Source organism: Vulpes lagopus, chromosome 5 (genome assembly GCF_018345385.1).
Source record: "Vulpes lagopus strain Blue_001 chromosome 5, ASM1834538v1, whole genome shotgun sequence".
Taxonomy (NCBI): domain Eukaryota; kingdom Metazoa; phylum Chordata; class Mammalia; order Carnivora; family Canidae; genus Vulpes; species Vulpes lagopus.
In genome coordinates, this window is record NC_054828.1 from 107,294,249 (window position 1) to 107,313,219 (window position 18,971).

An 18,971-nucleotide genomic window follows, 5' to 3' on the forward strand; every position below is an offset into this window, starting at 1 on the left:
CAGCAAGCCCTTTGGACCTTTGGAGGGACTCTGTTACCATGGATATTTGGGAATGTTATTGCTTCAGGAGGCTGCCACTAATACCAATTAGGGCCACCCTCTAGCTAGGCAAATCTAAAGATCAATCCAATCAGTACATCCTTCAAGGAAGACTCAGTTGCAGCGCCTAAACTATTCTCTCCTGGGACTTGATAATAGTCACTGTTAAGAGTCTGATTTTGCTTTTGCCTTTCACCAAAAAGGTGGTGGTGACCATTAAACCTATAAAAGGGAGGCCTGGAGGGACCAAACATAACAGTTCTTTTTGCTTCACCATGGGTTTGCCTAATTTACTTATCTTACTGATAATGGGAAACTGACAGATTAGAACCATCAGAGTTACCACTGGTTGTGAGTAAATAATATAATCAAAATTATAAAGCAGCTTCATTATGGACACAGAGTCCTCTTCAACAAAATTATAATACTAGTGTGTGTGTGCATGTGTGTGTTTGTATACCCATATACACACATATACATATTTTGTTTTCTTCGTTGTTTGTATTTATTTGTTTTTTATTTGAGGTACATTTCTTATGTTCATCATAGGAAGGCTGACAATATAAAATTCTTAGATATGAAAACTCAAAAATAACCCAAACTAAGTGATGAGTCAAATAATTCCTTTGAGAGGAAAAAGAACAATCCAAATTTTCTTCTTGAATTTTCTTAAAATTAAAAAAACACACGTTTAAGGTACTTAAATGGCCATTTTCTATTTTTAATTTTGTTAACACATATTTCATTGCATTTGGGAAGAGGAATAGATACTATATATACATAAAGCCAACACTTGGGGATGGCTGCTTGCTTTCTGAGGTTCTTTGCAAATAGTGAGCAAGTTCTCTTATTACATAGCTTGTTCAAAGCACCCTCAACTAATAACTTCATTTAATTCGCAATATTTCTGCAAATCAATTTCTCAATCTGTTTGGCACAATGAAGTCTGTCCTAGCAAATTTGGAATTGTACTTTAAGGAACCATTTCTCCTGAGGGTAGAGATTAAATATTGTTTGTCTTTGTGCGTTTTAGCACAGGACCTGCCTAAAGCAGGTGGTCAAATGTTTGCTGAGGAGAACTGTCCTTAATTTTATCTAATGGAAAAAGAGAAGAAAGGCATTTATTTACTGAAGTGACTGCCCCAAATATAAATAAATTCAATCTTGTATGGTTTATACATTTAAACTTCCAATGAAGACCAGTGCACTTCTGTGGGGCCATAATTTCACACTGGCCACATGGCAGCAAGTCACTCCCCTCGTCCACTGGCTCAATCCAATCTCTATTTGAACATGTTGAACTAAGTTCTCTCTCCTCTAATCATGTAAAAAACAGACCCACGTGTAGCTCTGTAGGTCAAAGGGAGACATTGAAATACTGATACCTTAAAAGCTAAATAAAATATTAATCAAAGGTTGTTTCTGAGGATTTGATTTCTATGACTACTCTTTAATTATGGATGGCAATTTCTTCGGAAGAGGACAAAAGTTCTCTTTTATAATCAAAACTTTTTTTTAACAAACAAAGTTCTTAAAACTGTTTTGAATTTTTAAAGATTGTTGGTTGTTTTTCATTTCACTAAGTGGTTTGCTTGTTGGTTTGCTTCTCTCCTAAATTTTATTCCCCAAAACTTTAATTGATTTTGTAATCACTATCCACATTTCTTACTGGCGGTCTTAACAGGAGTCTTAAGAAAAATGGCTAAACATAGCTGAGGCAAGTATACTTAATTTTCCCCCACAGCAATTATAAATATCAGGAGATTTTCATGGCTGTGTCATAGCTTCCTTAGGATGCAGAATTGGTAAGACTTATGTGAACATAAATGTATGACCTGTTACACATTGTGACAGCGACTGTAGGGTAAGAACAATGTAAACATCTCTTTACTTTAGAAGAACCACCTCATTCCAGGATCTGAAGAGCTTTCTTGTCCCCTCAAGAAAATAAGTCCTGGTCCCATCCAAAAAGCACACAAAAAAAGACCTCTAAATTGACTCCTCCCCCACCAAAAGTTTATAAAAAATACTGAAATAATATTCTCACAAAAAAGTAGAGTTCAGAGAATGAGTATCAAGTACATGCAGAAAAGCTTTCACTTCACTCATATATAAATGGCTCTAGAGAAAGATATAGGAGAAATCTACTAACTACATCACCCAGTCTTGGTGGCACCTGACTAGGGCCTGGGGAGGAGGAAATAAATAGTTCATAGGGTAAATCCTCTGTCCCATAGTCTAATCAGGGAGACCCCATGGTGTCACCAAGCAGTAAAAGTCCCAGATATCTTTTCAGATAACTTCCTGAGTTGGAGTGTTCTTCAGAGTTTCTCATCTTGCTCCTTCCAAATGCTGACATCATCGCCTCCAGTGTCCTCAGCCTGAAGTCAGCCATCCTGCAACATGAATCAGAACCTGTTGTATGGCTGGGTCACACTTAATAAAACAAGAATATTCTTAGAAAGCAGTTTATCAGTTACATTTGAGGGAACATCTGAAATGATCACTTTGATCAAATGATCAAGCACTTTGTACTCTGAAGATTTAGAGGGAATTAAAAGATCATGTAGTCTACACAGCACATGAAATCTTAAATCTTAGAGTTCAACAAGTTTGCTTACATTAATGTTTCCTAAGAGGGGCTCCACAAAACACTGGTCTATGAAATGTTTCTTGTTGAGGTTTCTCTCTTAGAAAAACACAATGTAAACTTGGGTAAGAGCACTGAGAAAATTTGTATGAGAGAAAAGATACATATCTATATAGGTATATGTAGAGAGATGCAGAGAGAGCTATGCATAAACATATCAAAACTTACAATAAACTGCATAAGACTTAAGATAATTTCTGGCCTCCTTATTAATTGTCTTCAATGAGGAAAGAACTAGAGGAATTTGGGTTAAAGGTCACTGGAGTTTTTCTCATCACAGGAAACCAAGGGGACTGTGTATTTAGGTCTCCTAAAGAGTGGAATGTGAAGGACCACCCATAAGAATAAAGAGCACTGGCTTGATTCAATAGGTTCTCTGCCTAACCCAATAATTCTGTTTATGAGAAAGACTCCATAGGGAGGCTATGGCTGCCCTCCATGGCATGGCTTGAAAGGTTAGGAATATGACACTGATTTCCCCAAATCTTTTTTCTTAATACACTACGGACTGTTGACTAATAAATTTATCTAAGTCTATCTTGAATCAATTTATATTTTCAGCTTATTCTAACAAATTCCACATGCTTCCAATCTGCTTTGGATGATGTGAATGTCATTTTTATGTGGAGTCAGGGCCTGGCTTATAGAAACTTCAGGCTCCTATGTCTCTGATTCTCACCACCCCTTCTTTTCCATGATGCTGTCAAAAGACTTTTTTTGCGGGTGTTGGGGGTGGTAAGGGCAAAAGTTTCCAACTCTTCTTCTCTATCTGCAAGTCTTTTGCTTCCACTGCCCATCAACCTCCCTCCCCTACCCTGATTCTAGCTTGGAAAACTAAACTGATACAGGTACTGGCCTATTGGATACACACAGTGAGTCATGGATCCCTGGGACATCATATCAGTTCACAGAAATGACAGCCTCACTAAGCTTTGGAATCCATCTGGTTCAATTTTATATATGAGGGAATTGAGGTGCAAAGAGAAGAAATCATTTGCCTGGGATCATATAACAAGCCAAGAGCAAGATGAAAAGTGGTACGTGTTAATGTACAACCACTCAGCTCTCAAAACTAGTAGGCTAGGGGTACCTGGGTGGCTCAGTGGATTGGGCATCTGCTTTCAGTTTAGGTCATGATCGCAAGGTCTGGGGATCAAGCTGCATGTTGAACTCCCTGTTCAGTGAGGAGCCTGCTTCTCCCTCTCTCTCTCTCTTTCATTCTCTCTCAAATAAATAAATAAAATCTTAAAAAAAAAAAAACCTACTAGGCTGTCTCCTGGACTCACTAAAACGCTTGTCTCAGCCCCTTTTAGCCTCCTTCTTGTGATTTTACTTGTGCTTTGACCCAGAACTGACCTCACCATCCTGTCTGGTCTCACCCACGTCTGCTTCATCCTGGTCAGGCTCAAACTCGGTACCCCGGTCCACAACATCCACACCAGCCTGCACCCTGGGCTTCTCATTTTCCCACTTGGCAAAACCTTTGTCCTTTGCTGCTTTGTCATGGAACTTGGATTTCATTTTGGGGAAGGTATGCGACCCTGAGTCCCCCCAGCCAGCCTCTGACCATACAGGCTCGGTCTGAGTGGCCTGGCTGGTGGTAGCCCTCTGCAGCCTCACAGAGATCTTGCGAGAAGAGCCTGTAACCAGTGTGATGGCTCTGCTGTCCAGGTCTCGGTGTCCTGCAGCCACGCCTGGGAACTCGAACACCTCATCCTGCACTGGAAGAGGAGAGACTGTTGTGATTATTTGACATCTGATTGCTTTAGAGCAAACTGTCAAAGCTGGTGCAAATCACAGGAGTCCGATGAGTAAGTCCGATGTCCCTAGAAGGACAGACCAGAGATGGACCCAAACTGCCTGCAGGTGAAATGCATAGACTTGAGACCTGAGAGCAGAGAGAAGCAGGTGGGAGTCAAGGGTATAGCCATAGCTACTCACCCTGAAGTAGGGTGTGTATAATGACTCTGACCTTGGTGTTTATAATGACTCTGACCAGGTTCAGATCCAGAACCCAATGAAAGTCCAATATGGAAAGATGAGCAGAAGGAAATTGAGGTAGAAAAGAAAGCAGAGGATCTTACCTGGGGGCAATGAGGGGCTTCCAGGCAGTGACCCATGACTACTGCCCAAGGAGGGAGCACGGGCAAATCTCCTACAGGCCAGAACCAGGAGGTCTTTGCACTGTTTGTGACAATTGGCTCCACAGTCTGAAAAATCACCAAGTATCACAAACGATTAGTGGCAACCATGTGCACCTGGTGCTGACTGGGCTGCCAGGGTGCCCCTGAGCTGTTGGCTGTGCCCTCCCCCTTCCCTGCTTCATGTTGACTCAGAGTCCAGCTCAGGCCTGCAGAGTGTGTCTAGGGACCAGAGAAAGGCCAGTGGGACTTATTTGCCTCCCCAGGGTTCCTCTCACACTTGCTCAACTTCTTCCTCTACACAATTCATTGAGGCGCTGGGGAGCAAACCAGCAGGGCATAGACCTAGCAGGGAGTTGCCTTTGCCCCAAACTAAATGCCAATTCCATGGGACTGGGGTTGTCTCCCAGGCTCCACCAAGAGGCTCCTTGAGCCAGTATGAGGGAAAGAAACCCCAACTTCTAGTGTCTTCTAGGCCCAACAGCTGCCTCCGCTCATTTACAGTCAGGTATCCCTTTATTCAGTATCTGCCTGCATTTTATTCTTCTTCTTCATTCCTTTAATTTTTTTAAAAGATTTTTTTTTTATTTATTCATGAGAGACACAGAGAGAGGCAGAGACATAGGCAGAGGGAGAAGCAGGTTCCCTGCAGGGAGCCTGATGCAGGACTTGATCCCAGGACTCCGGGATCACGACCTGAGCCAAAGGCAGATGCTCAACCACCGAGCCACCCAGGCATCCCCCTCAAAATCTTTTCTAGAACAAAGGATCTTATCTCCTGATTCCTCTCTTTGCATAGAAACAGAAAACAAGATGGGCTTATGCCCAATAACATATTCTAGATTTGATTATGGCTTTGAAATGGCAGCCTGTAAAATGGAGTCTGTAAAACTCTCATTAGAATGCTTTAGTTAAGAAAGTAGACTATAAATTGCTACTTAGAGTAGAAAACCTGGGCTGCTTTGCAAAAGAGAAACACAGTTATTTCCCATAGAGGGTTCTACATTTCTCTTAGAATGAACAGATAGGATCATTTTAAAGAGCGTATTTCTCCTATCAAAGAGGACCTTTCTAATTCTTTCCAATACTCGCTTTCCCCTCAAATGATCTTATTTCAAATACTCTTGTAATGACACCATGGAAAGACTAAATTATAATGAAATGTTGTCTATTTTAATTAATTTTAACATTATTTTGCCTTTAAGAGAAAATACTGTATATACACAGATGATCCAAGGGTTTAATTGATTTTCATCTTCATAAAAGTGTGTTTATATGTGTGTGTGTGTCTGTCTTTAGAGGATAAGGGTCAGAAACCAGAATAAAACTAAAGCTAGGTGGTAAGATATCTTTGCTGTATCTTTGCTACTTGAAAGTACCAATCCAAGTTACACTCAGACAACTAATACCAAGAACTAAAGGGAAGGTTTTTGAGATGAAAAGGTGGCTCCCATTGAGCTTCCGGAAACTCTGTTCATACAACACGAGGACCAAATCCTAAAAGATAGCTAGGAAAAAAAGTCACCGAAAGGCAATTGTATTAATCTGAAGGCATTCTGTAATGAAAATGTTTTCTTTTGTAGTGATATCTTTCAAGAGCACTGTCAGATTCTTAAAACCATCAGTAAACTATCCAGTAATTTCTTTATTTAAACACCAATAATATATGGCGGTGGGGAGATGGGGTCACTGGGTGATAGGCATTAAGGAGGGCACATGATGTAATAAGCACTGGGTGTTATATGCAACTGATGAATCACTAAACTCTATCCCTGAAACTAATAAAAGAGTATATGCTAATTAATTGATTTTAAGTAAAATTTAAAAATAAACATCAATAATATATAATGATCATATAGGCACTAGTGGCAAGAGTCCTAAGTGCCTATTTATATGCATGTATATTGCATTTATCAAGTATATATTTCTTTATTTGTTAATAAACTTCAATTAAATGGGGAACCATATGAACAAATTCATTGAAAGGGACAAAAATAAGTTTTAAGGAGAAACCTTAAATCTGTTTTTCATCCATCATCTGTGATTTAGTGGCAAAAGGAATAGCTAGCTCTATGTGAGAGCAGAAAGAAAGGCATATGTATTACAAGAATGAGTATGTGCTTATTCCCATGAAGGACAAAGTTCTTTTATATGGTATTTTAGTTAGGCCTTTTCCACTCCAAAATTCTCACCCTAACTGTGTGATGTTTCACAAGACATCCTAGTGAAGAGGCCACATGTCTGTGGGTTGATAAGGGTGGTTTGCTTGCTCTTGCAAGCAAGAATTGTGAAATTCTGATTGAGGCTATCCAGAACTGCAGGGATTTTTTTTTTCCCTAGACACATTACCTTCTTCGGTTGGTGGCCCAAAGACCTGAGTTCTCCAAGATGCCAAGAGTTTCTGTAGCTTCCTCAGACACACTGACATTTTAACATTTTACAACATAACGTTTATTTACCTTTGCATTTGTATCCTTGCTTGATTATGCCCCAGAGCTGTAACAAAAGACAAAAGAATGTCAGAGAATCTGAATTAAAATCTGGAAAAAACAAAACAAAACAAGGCCAGAGAGAAGGAAGTCCTGGGAAGCATGATGGCTGGTAGAGCACAAACAGGATGTAACTGATCCTGACACCCTTCCTGTCAGATAGAAGAATGGTCTCCTAGCTCACTCCAGCTGGGGTGATAACAGTTGTGCTTCCCTTTTCTATCTGAAAGCCAGATGGGAGCCGGGATGGGATACTGATGTTGGTACATTTATTGGACCTTGGTATAATGCACTCTCAGCAAAATTTACTGGGGAGACTGTCACTGTTCTTGGAAGCCCCCAGCTCCCTCTGCCTTCTTTTTAATCACTCCAGCTGCTCTTAGCGCCCCCTACAGGAAATTAAGCAAACTACATGGTGCATATCCCACTAAAGCACTTGCGTGGTACCAGGCTCTTTTCTGAGTAGCATTTGTACCCTGAAAGAATACAAAGAAGGAAAAGATCTATTTGTTCACGTAGTCATTCTCTGATTGCTCAGTGTTTGGCCTGTGCCAGGGCTCAGGGAGATGCAGAAAGCTTTCAGATTGTGCCAACCCCAGAGGAAGTAGGATGTAGGAAGTGACAAGTGCCTCTGGAGAGATGTGAGGGCCTACAGTTTAAGGAGGGGTGTTTCCTTAGGGGGTTCAGGGGATCATCCTGGTGGTGGTGTGTTCTTCCCCATGCCTCCCACAGCATTGCTCATGGATCCCAGGGAAACAGAAACATAAATATTAATGAATTCAGTGGGCTTAGCTTTAAGCTGGAAGAACTCCATTTGTAACCTTTTAGTGGTTATGTTAGGTGACTGATACCTGGTTAATAAAATGATCCTAAAAGAAACAAGGCCAGTGGTATATGGAGGCTGATCGGAGTGTCACTCACCTCTATGATAGGGGAACAATGCCCTGAGAGTGGTCATTATGACCCTCTCTATAAGAAGAATAAATAAATAAATAAATGCCAGTAAATAAAATAAATGTCAATGTCAAGTGACTTGAGGGTGTCAGGAAGACTGATCCTTACCCTCTTTCTGACAAGGAAATTTCACCAGTGGTAAGTGATTCTTTTGAGTCTTAAAAGTTATCATGTCCTCCCGAGTACATTATTAAGTTGCAAATGTATGCTGGGAAGGTAGGATTATTAAGACGACTGATTGGAAGCAAGGCCTCAGTTACCTCGGATGACTGGAAGAGGATAAGGAATAGTCTATCCAGAAAGGGGAAGGGGCATCAGGGTAATCACATCATGCCAGAACTACAGGGATCTTCAAGATAATCTAGTTTGCTTCTCTCCTATAACAAGTGAGTGGGATGACCCAGAAAATTAAATAATCTGCAAGGTTGAGCATCTGGGAAACTTTGCAATGGTAAGAAATCCTTTGTTCACAGAGCCCTTGGTGACAGCAATAATAATAATAATGACAGCTAACATATATTGAACTTTTGTTTTGTGAGAGGCACTGTTTTAAGCTTTTCTAGTTAATGTATATTAACTGATTGCATGCTATGTATATTTAGACTGAGCAATAAACAGGTGATGTCACTTGGCAAGGTCTCATTGCTAGTGAGTAAGAAAAGAAGAATGTGTCACAGGAGGGAAAGACATGAAGCCACTGCTCCTGGGTGTTTTATGTGTGAGCAAAAGCCACTGATCTAGAACAAGAGAAGTTAAGATTTGAGAAGAAGCATTCTAATATCCAGATATGGCACATTATCAGCATAGCTGCAGGAACTGCTAGAAAAGATAGAGTGAAGCCTAAGTCCTATCAGGAGGGAAACTCAGGGCATTGCTTGTTAACGTTCCTTAATAATGAAGAGACAACACAAGACAGGAAGAGGCTCTGGGTCACTGTCACTGCCAGCCAAGGACAGGAGATAGTGACCTCATGTGGATGGGTGTATAAAACTATTTCCCCAGGCTTTGATGTGAGACTTCAGGTTGCTTTAAGATTTGAAGGGACTACAATGTTAGGAGCACTGGGAGTGCATATGAGTCATGGGCCTGCTGCTAATGCTCCCTGTGATCTTACAGAAATCACTTATCTTCCCCAGACCTCAAAACAAGGGAATTAGCAAAATTCTTCAGTTCAGGAATTCTGAAATAAACGGATGTCAAATAGTGTTTGTTCTGCTTACCCCTAAAATGGAATTTATTTCAAAGGCAGGTGGTCCAGGCACCAAAAAATAGTTGCTTGCCTTCCCCTACAATTCCTTTTGATGACACATCTAAACTTATAAATCCCTCTGAAAACTAATGGACTTAAAAAAAATGTGTGTGTGAATAAAGATCAAATCAAATCTCATCCATTGAAATTAAATATATTTTGAAGAATAAAAAGGGCTATTAAAACATTAAATGACTTAATTTCAATTAAACTCTAAAATATTAAGGAGCACTCAAGAGGAGAAGTATTTATTCTGAGCTACATGACGGGCAACACGTCTGATGTCATTTAAGTATCGCAACAACATGGCAGGATGTATGCTTGAACACAAACTCCTGTCCTTGGGGCCCCCTAAAGCCAGTCCTTCAAGCTTGGGATGAGAAAAGTGTAATTTTTGCAGCAGTACATAATATCAGCTGTGAATTCAGAGGAGTCACCAGTGGACACAATGGCTGAATAAAGCTAACATAACTGAGCTCTGGCATTTGGACAAAGGAACAATAGCCATGCTGGCTGCTGGGCCATCCTCACCTACAGGATCACATTTTCATCTTCTACAATTTGGGTAACAACTAGAGTTTCAGGGCCCATGAGTCTTTGTTCAATATCAGGGCCAAAGCTGCCCTTAGTTGCAAAGAATTATCAAATGTGGGGAAACAAAGTGTAGGTAGCCGTGTAGGTAGAGTGCAGGATTTAGAGTCAGAACACCTGTGTTTGAGTCCCGGCTCTGGTGATTACTGACTGTATGATCCTGGAAACCTGACTTATCCTCTCTGGACCTCTCGCTGTCTTACTAGGCAAATGGGGAGAATAAAATGTCCACTTCATGAGCGAGTGCTGAGGATTAATTACACTAACGTCTATGGAAGCACTTCATTACTGTCAAGTGCCAAGTAAATGTTATTTATTATTATAACCATCTTCCGTCCAAAAAGATTTCTTCCTTTTTGGGTTATGAATTATTGAGCCATGCCATGATGGATTTCTAGTGACTGACATCACATGAAACAAGAACTGGGAAGAACTGGCTAAGATAAATACTCCCCTTAATTGCACCTGCTATGAGTATTAGCACTGAATGCCAAGGCTCATTGGGCAGAAACTTGCCTTGGCAGGGATTAACAGACAAACTGCTCTCTTGAGTTAACAAGCCTCATCATCCTTCTCTGTCATCAGCCCTGCATTCCTAGAAAGAACATAGTGAAACCTGCAGATCTTGCTTTTGTTTTTAACTTAATTTTTAATTTCAGGGAGCCATCATATTTTACTTCTGATCTAAAGCAGACAATACTCTGTTGGTGTATCATTTTCCTACCTTCTCAGAATGAGGCACGGATAACTACCCACAAGAGAAAACAATAGAAAACAGACTTACAAATCCTGCACAGTGTTCACAGAAGGTTGGCTTGAGATAGGTCATCTCCTGAAAATTATGGACAAATCCCGGTCCCATCTTACAGTGTAATTGGGATTTAGCTCGTAGGAAGTAAGCCATCATTTCATCTTTACTAATTAGGCCATCCCTGTGAAGAGAATCAGAAAAAGGAGGGGTCTTTGAAGATCATGTTGCTAAGTGGCTGACACACTTTAATCACCCAACCCTCCAAACCTTTGTGGCCAAAAGTGGGCGGGGAGTGATGTTCTTTCTGAAAGGAGAGAACCTCAAAGACAGCATTTAGTGTCAAAGGCTTTCTTAGTAAGGAGGAGATATGTACGTATATCCTAGGCACTGTACTACGGAAAGTCTCCTTCATTTCCAAATGGTAGTTTCCAGAAGGAAAACTCTTTTCTAGCCCATACCTAGCAATAGGGTGTGTAAGAATTGGGTTGCTGGAGAAAGGCAGCAAACTGTAATAACTGGGTCACCATGCTCAAGTTCATTCAGCCTGATGTCATCCAGGCCACTATTATTAGTAATCTCTCATTCATATGTTACTGGCTTATAGACCATTTGCCAGCACAATTCCCCCAGATCTTTTTCACAAAGAACCCTCCAGACTTCTAGTTTACCAAGAGATCAAATCCACCTGAAGCAGGTGATCTTCACACGGCTTCTCTCCACATCAGAATGTACTGGAGGCCACACCCTTCTGTGCCAATTCAGAATCCCTTTTTATCTTCTTGGGTCCTCCCATCTCTGAGGAAATCAGGCTCCCATCTCCCACCCTGCAGCCTCCCAGGATGCGGCTCCTTCCAGGTTCTGTTCAGTTTCTTCACCCACTCCTTCCTCTGTATACAAATATGCTCACAACTCCCTCGCCTGGAAAATGTCTTTCCTCAGCCTTGCTTCCATCCCATGTACCTGTTTTTTCCCTTTCCCTTTTCTTACTCCCAAAGTATTCAAAAAGAATATTCATTAGAGATTCCCGCCCCCCCCTTCGATTACTCTTCACTCCAAATAACCAGGCTTCTAGCCCTACTATTCTATTGAAACTGTCCTCAGTGGCCTTCTCACCCCTTGAAGTTGTTGGCCTCCTGGGCTGCATGTGGCATGGGGACATGCTTCTTCTTTGGTGATCCTCTCCTCCATGTACCCCTGTGATTCCACACAGCCCAGTTTCTCTCCTGCCTCCCATGCTCCTCTTTCTCTGGCTCTCTTATAGGATCAACTTCTTCCTTTTAGCTGCATGGTATGTGGTAGCAGGTAAGAGTCCCCAAAGCTGCCCTCCTCAGGCCCCAACCTCATGTTCTTCTCAACTTTTGCATCAGAATTTGCTCACATGCCTGGGACTCCAGCTTGCCTGGCTGGGCTGAAGAGCTAGCAATGTATACCTCTGCAACTGTTCTGCTGAACCTTGGTATCATATCTACACCTTACTAGAATCTCCTGGATGTTCTACTCGCCTCTCAAAATTGACATATCTCAGCTTGTCTGACAAAAATCATGTAAGCTATGAATATTTCAAACCTTCATTTTTAGAAAAAAAAACATTTTTATATATCTTTGCTGGGACAGTGTCTGGTCCATCTAAAGAATTGGCAGAAAAAAAAGAGATGAAGAGTAGAAAGTGATTTTAAGTTCATGTCCTACATACATGTTCCTGACAGAAACAAACTAAGGGAAGTAGATAGTTAGCAGGTAACTTAAATTTTATTTTGTAAAAGAAGTTTATGTTTCTAACAATTTATTTCAAATTATTCTTTGTTCTAGATATGCAATGAAGATGAATTAAGGTTTTAAGGTGTTTGTGATAAAATACCAAGGCTTTCCTTGGTGTATTGAATTACTTACAGATTTAATTTTTAAAAAATTCTCACACCAACAAAAATATTACAGGATGTTAAAGTGGTATAATTTGGACATTTCACCAATATAAAATCTAGCATCTCATTGCAGATGCTTTTGAAACGAGGAACTAATCTCACACAATTAAAAATTAAGCAATCAAATTACTAATGCCAGTGTTTCTCTGCAATATATATTTTTTATCATTATTTTCTAATGAGCTGGCTTTTAGCCTCTAAAGTCATCTAATTTTCCAGGAATCATTTGAAGCTAAAGAGAAATATATTTTTACTTCATTTATCAGAACAACCTTTGAGCTAGCAAAGAGAAAAAGCAAGGACACTTCCTGGCTACCTATAGATATCATCTGCTCTTCTGAATACTATAAGTAATTTAAAATAATTTTACCTATTTGTGTGTTTTAGGATTGCCCTCAAGTCCTTTGATGCTGAGGACTTGACGAGCCTAGGTGTAACTATATTTCTCATCTACTCTTTTTCGATGGAGTTTTGGGGTTGATGAAATAGCTAAGCAGAAGTAATGTGGAGAAAGGAAATTTGGGCTCATTTGCAAATGGGCACTCAGATTTAATACAGATGGTGTAGTCTGACCTGTGACTTTATCCAGTCATGTTTGTGGACACCAAGAAAAAAATCAGTGAGACATTGGACTTCTCTCATCAATGTGCTAGGATTAAAGCTGTCAGGATGTAAATTAAAGATATCCCTGTTCTCCTCTGACACTAATTTTCTACTTTAGTATAGTTGCACTACAATATAACAAAATTAAAACTTACTGATCTTTGTCCAGCACACAGAAGGAATCCAAAAAGGGAAAATTGGCAGCTATACTTTCAAAGTCCTCTTGGGAGATGTACCCATCATGGTCATGGTCATAGTTTCTAAACACAGACTGAAAGGGAAAGACAAATATTTATTGAATAGCTATAAGAGTCAGACTCTGAACTGGTTATTGGGAAAGCAGTGATAATCAGAATATTATTCTATCAAGGATCTTGGAACCCAGTAGGAGATAATGAAATCCAGAAGTCTTTATGGTATAACAAGATAAGTGCAATGCTGAGGATAAAAATAGTCTGTTAAGTGGGGAGAGTGGAACAGAAAATGAAGCTTTAAAATGTTAAATTATCTAAAAAATTCAAGTATGCTCTAAATGCAATTTCAATCAGAATTCCAGTGTGAATTTGTTTGAAATGAACACATTGATTCTAAAGTTCAAATAGAAGTGAACATGTTGAGAATAGCCTAAAATTGTTTAAGATGAAAAATAATGAGGGAGAATGTGTCCTATCAGAAATCAAATAATCTACAAAGCTATGTGAATCAAACAACATGGTACTGTAACTTACTACAGGGAGCAGAGTCTGGAAATAGACCTATGTATATACAGGAAATTAGAATATCAAAAACTATCTTTTCAAATCCACAGGGAAATTAAAGATTATCCAATGACTGCTTTGAGTTAAAATGCTAATACTCTTACAAAATCAATTGCCCCAAACTAAATTCTAGATGCATTAAATATTCTAATGTAAAAACAAAGCTATAAAAATATGAAAGGTAAGTAGATAAAAATATTTTTTTTGTTTTCTGTTGAGTGGGAAAGGCCTTTCTTACCATGACAGTGAAGTCAACAGCTATAAACGAAAACATTTTATTACATAAAATGCAAAATAGGGGGAGGGGCAAGATGGCGGAGGAGTAGGGTCTCCAGGTCACCTGTCCTCAGCAAATTACCTAGAAAACCATCCAATCATCCTGAAAACCTACGAATTTGGCCTGAGATTTAAAGAGAGACCAGCTGGAACGCTACAGTGAGAAGAGTTCGCGCTTCTATCAAGGTAGGAAGACGGGGAAAAAGAAATAAAGGAACAAAAGGCCTCCAAGGGGGAGGGGCCCCGCGAGGAGCCGGGCTGAGGCCGGGTCGAGTGTCCCCAGGACAGGAGAGCCCCGTCCCGGAGGAGCAGGAGCTGCACCAACCTTCCCCGCGGAAAGGGGATCCCCGGGAATTGGAGCAGGATCCCCAGAAAGGCGGGGACGCCCTCGGGCTTCCTGGGACAGTAACAGAGGAACTGCGCCCCGGAGAGTGCGCCGAGCTCCCTAAGGGCTGCAGCGCTCGGCGGGGCCCGGAGCAGCTCGGAGGGGCTCGGGCGGCGGCTCCGCGGAGGGGGCTGAGCGGGCTCCGGGAACAGCTCAGCGGCGGCGGCTCGGGCGGAGGAAGAAGCTCCGCGCGGAGGGGGCTGCGCGGCTCCGGGAACAGCTCGGAGAGGCTCGGGCGGCGGCTCCGCGGAGGGGGCTGCACCGCCGGGAGCACGAATCCAACAGCGCAGGCCCCGGAGCACAGGGCGCCGGGACACAGCCCAGGATCCGGCCTCCCCCAGGGACAGGCAGACGCCGGGAGGGCCCAGGACAGCAAGGACGCTCCTGCCTGGAACTGAGCAGATCAGCGGCCCCGCCCCGGAGCCCCCAGGCCCTGCAGAAGGAGAGCCCCGGAGCTACTGCGGGGGCTGGATCCAGGGTCCCAGAGCTGCCCCCGCCACTGTGGCTTCCTCCCGGGGCCTCACGGGGTCAACAACCCCCACCGAGCCCTGCACCAGGCAGGGGCAGAGCAGCTCCCCCAAGTGCCAACACCTGAGAATCAGCACAGCAGGCCCCTCCCCCAGAAGACCAGCGAGACGGACCAGTTCCAAGGGAAGTCAAGGGACTTAAACTACACAGAATCAGAAGATACTCCCCCGTGGTTTTTTTTGTTTTTTGTTTTTTTGTTTTTGTTTTTTTTTTTTTTTTGTTGTTGTTGTTTTTGTTTTGTTTTGTTTTGTGCTTTTTTTTTCTCTCTTTCTTCTTGATTTCTGATTGCTTCCCCCACCCCCCCTTTTTTCTTTTTTCTCCTTTCTTTCTTTTTCTTTCTTTTTCTTCTCTTTTTCCCCTATTTTTTTCTTCTTTCTCTTTTTTCTTTTTCTCTTTTCTTTCCTTCTCTCTCTTTTTCTCCTTTTCCCAATACAACTTGTTTTTGGCCACTCTGCACTGAGCAAAATGACTAGAAGGAAAACCCCTCAAAAAAAAGAATCAGAAACAGCCCACTCTCCCACAGAGTTACAAAATATGGATTACAATTCAATGTCAGAAAGCCAATTCAGAAGCACTATTTTACAGCTACTGGTGGCTCTAGAAAAAACCATAAAGGACTCAAGAGACTTCATGACTGCAGAATTTAGATCTAATCAGGCAGAAATTAAAAATCAATTAAATGAGATGCAATCCAAGCTAGAAGTCCTAACGACGAGGCTTGACGAGGTGGAAGAACGAGTGAGTGACATAGAAGACAAGTTGATGGCAAAGAGGGAAACTGAGGAAAAAAGAGACAGGCAATTAAAAGACCATGAGGATAGATTAAGGGAAATAAATGATAGTCTGAGGAAGAAAAACCTACGTTTAATTGGGGTTCCCGAGGGCGCGGAAAGGGACAGAGGGCCAGAATATGTATTTGAACAAATCCTAGCTGAAAACTTTCCGAATCTGGGAAGGGAAACAGGCATTCAGATCCAGGAAATAGAGAGATCCCCCCCTAAAATCAACAAAAACCGTTCAACACCTCGACATTTAATAGTGAAGCTTGCAAATTCCAAAGATAAGGAGAAGATCCTTAAAGCAGCAAGAGAAAAAAAGTCCCTGACTTTTATGGGGAGGAATATTAGGGTAACAGCAGACCTCTCCACAGAGACCTGGCAGGCCAGAAAGGGCTGGCAGGATATATTCAGGGTCCTAAATGAAAAGAACATGCAACCAAGAATACTTTACCCCGCAAGGCTTTCATTCAAAATGGAAGGAGAGATAAAGAGCTTCCAAGACAGGCAGGAACTGAAAGAATATGTAACCTCCAAACCAGCTCTGCAAGAAATTTTAAGGGGGACTCTTAAAATTCCCCTTTAAGAAGAAGTTCAGTGGAACAATCCACAAAAACAAGGACTGAATAGATATGATGACACTAAACTCATATCTATCAATAGTAACTCTGAATGTGAACGGGCTTAATGACCCCATCAAAAGGCGCAGGGTTTCAGACTGGATAAAAAAGCAGGACCCATCTATTTGCTGTCTACAAGAGACTCATTTTAGACAGAAGGACACCTACAACCTGAAAATAAAAGGTTGGAGAACCATTTACCATCCAAATGGTCCTCAAAAGAAAGCAGGGGTTGCCATCCTTATATCAGATAAATTAAAATTTACCCCGAAGACTATAGTGAGAGATGAAGAGGGACACTATCTCATACTCAAAGGATCTATCCAACAAGAGGACTTAACACTCCTCAATATATATGCCCCGAATGTGGGAGCTGCCAAATATTTAAACCAATTAATAACCAAACTCAAGAAATACCTTGATAATAATACACTTATACTTGGTGACTTCAATCTAGCTCTTTCTACCCTGGATAGGTCTTCTAAGCACAATATCTCCAAAGAAACGAGAGCTTTAAATGATACACTGGACCAGATGGATTTCACAGATATCTACAGAACTTTACATCCAAACTCAACTGAATACACATTCTTCTCAAGCGCACATGGAACTTTCTCCAGAATAGACCACATACTGGGTCACAAATCGGGTCTGAACCGATACCAAAAGATCGGGATAGTCCCCTGTATATTCTCAGACCATAATGCCTTGAAATTAGAACTTAATCACAACAAGAAATATGGAAGGACCACAAACACGTGGAGGTTAAGGACCATCCTGCTAAAAGATGAAAAGGTCAACCAGGAAATTAAGGAAGAATTAAAAAGATTCATGGAAACTAATGAAAATGAAGATACAACCGTTCAAAATCTTTGGGATGCAGCAAAAGCAGTCCTGAGGGGGAAATACATCGCAATACAAGCATCCATTCAAAAACTGGAAAGATCTCAAATTCAAAAGCTCACCTTACACATAAAGGAACTAGAGAAAAAGCAACAAATAGACCCCACCCCCAGCAGAAGAAGAGAGTTAATTAAAATTCGAGCAGAACTCAATGATATCGAGACCAAAAGAACTGTGGAACAGATCAACAGAACCAGGAGTTGGTTCTTTGAAAGAATTAATAAGATAGATAAACCATTAGCCAACCTTATTAAAAAGAAGAGAGAGAAGACTCAAATTAATAAAATCATGAATGAGAAAGGGGACATCACTACCAACACCAAGGAAATACAAACGATTTTAAAAACATATTATGAACAGCTGTATGCCAATAAATTAGGAAATCTAGAAGAAATGGACGCATTCCTGGAAAGCCACAAACTACCAAAACTGGAGCAGGAAGAAATAGAAAACCTGAACAGGCCAATAACCAGGGAGGAAATTGAAGCAGTCATCAAAAACCTCCCAAGACACAAAAGTCCAGGGCCAGATGGCTTCCCAGGGGAATTCTATCAAACGTTTAAAGAAGAAATCATACCTATTCTACTAAAGCTGTTTGGAAAGATAGAAAGAGATGGAGTACTTCCAAATTCGTTCTATGAGGCCAGCATCACCTTAATTCCGAAACCAGACAAAGACCCCACCAAAAAGGAGAATTACAGACCAATATCCCTGATGAACATGGATGCAAAAATTCTCAACAAGATACTAGCCAATAGGATCCAACAACACATTAAGAAAATTATTCACCATGACCAAGTAGGATTTATCCCTGGGACACAAGGCTGGTTCAACACTCGTAAAACCATCAATGTGATTCATCATATCAGCAAGAGAAAAACCAAGAACCATATGATACTCTCATTAGATGCAGAGAAAGCATTTGACAAAATACAGCATCCATTCCTGATCAAAACCCTTCAGAGTGTTGGGATAGAGGGAACTTTCCTCGACATCTTAAAAGCCATCTACGAAAAGCCCACAGCAAATATCATTCTCAATGGGGAAGCACTGGGAGCCTTTCCCCTAAGATCAGGAACAAGACAGGGATGTCCACTCTCACCACTGCTCTTCAACATAGTTCTGGAAGTCCTCGCCTCAGCAATCAGACAACAAAAAGACATTAAAGGCATTCAAATTGGCAAAGAAGAAGTCAAACTCTCCCTCTTCGCCGATGACATGATACTCTACATAGAAAACCCAAAAGCCTCCACCCCCAGATTGCTAGAACTCATACAGCAATTTGGTAGCGTGGCAGGATACAAAATCAATGCCCAGAAATCAATGGCATTTCTAT

At 41.2% G+C, this 18,971-nt stretch overlaps 1 protein-coding gene across 6 annotated transcripts in view; it reads right to left on the bottom strand.

The window, feature by feature from the left end:
* Positions 1-1,462: 1,462 nt before the first annotated feature.
* The window catches only part of RASGRP3 (RAS guanyl releasing protein 3), a 105,262-nt gene continuing 87,753 nt past the window's right edge, over positions 1,463-18,971 (bottom strand). For all 6 annotated transcript variants that reach the window (XM_041755712.1, XM_041755716.1, XM_041755713.1 and 3 more), the window contains 6 exons: positions 13,545-13,660; positions 10,898-11,045; positions 7,290-7,326; positions 4,774-4,899; positions 4,046-4,410; positions 1,463-2,435 (listed from right to left, as the gene is read on the bottom strand). In XM_041755712.1, the coding sequence (XP_041611646.1) occupies positions 2,427-2,435; positions 4,046-4,410; positions 4,774-4,899; positions 7,290-7,326; positions 10,898-11,045; positions 13,545-13,660 (801 nt within the window). In that variant the 3' untranslated portion in view covers positions 1,463-2,426. The remainder of the gene's footprint in view (positions 2,436-4,045; positions 4,411-4,773; positions 4,900-7,289; positions 7,327-10,897; positions 11,046-13,544; positions 13,661-18,971) is intronic.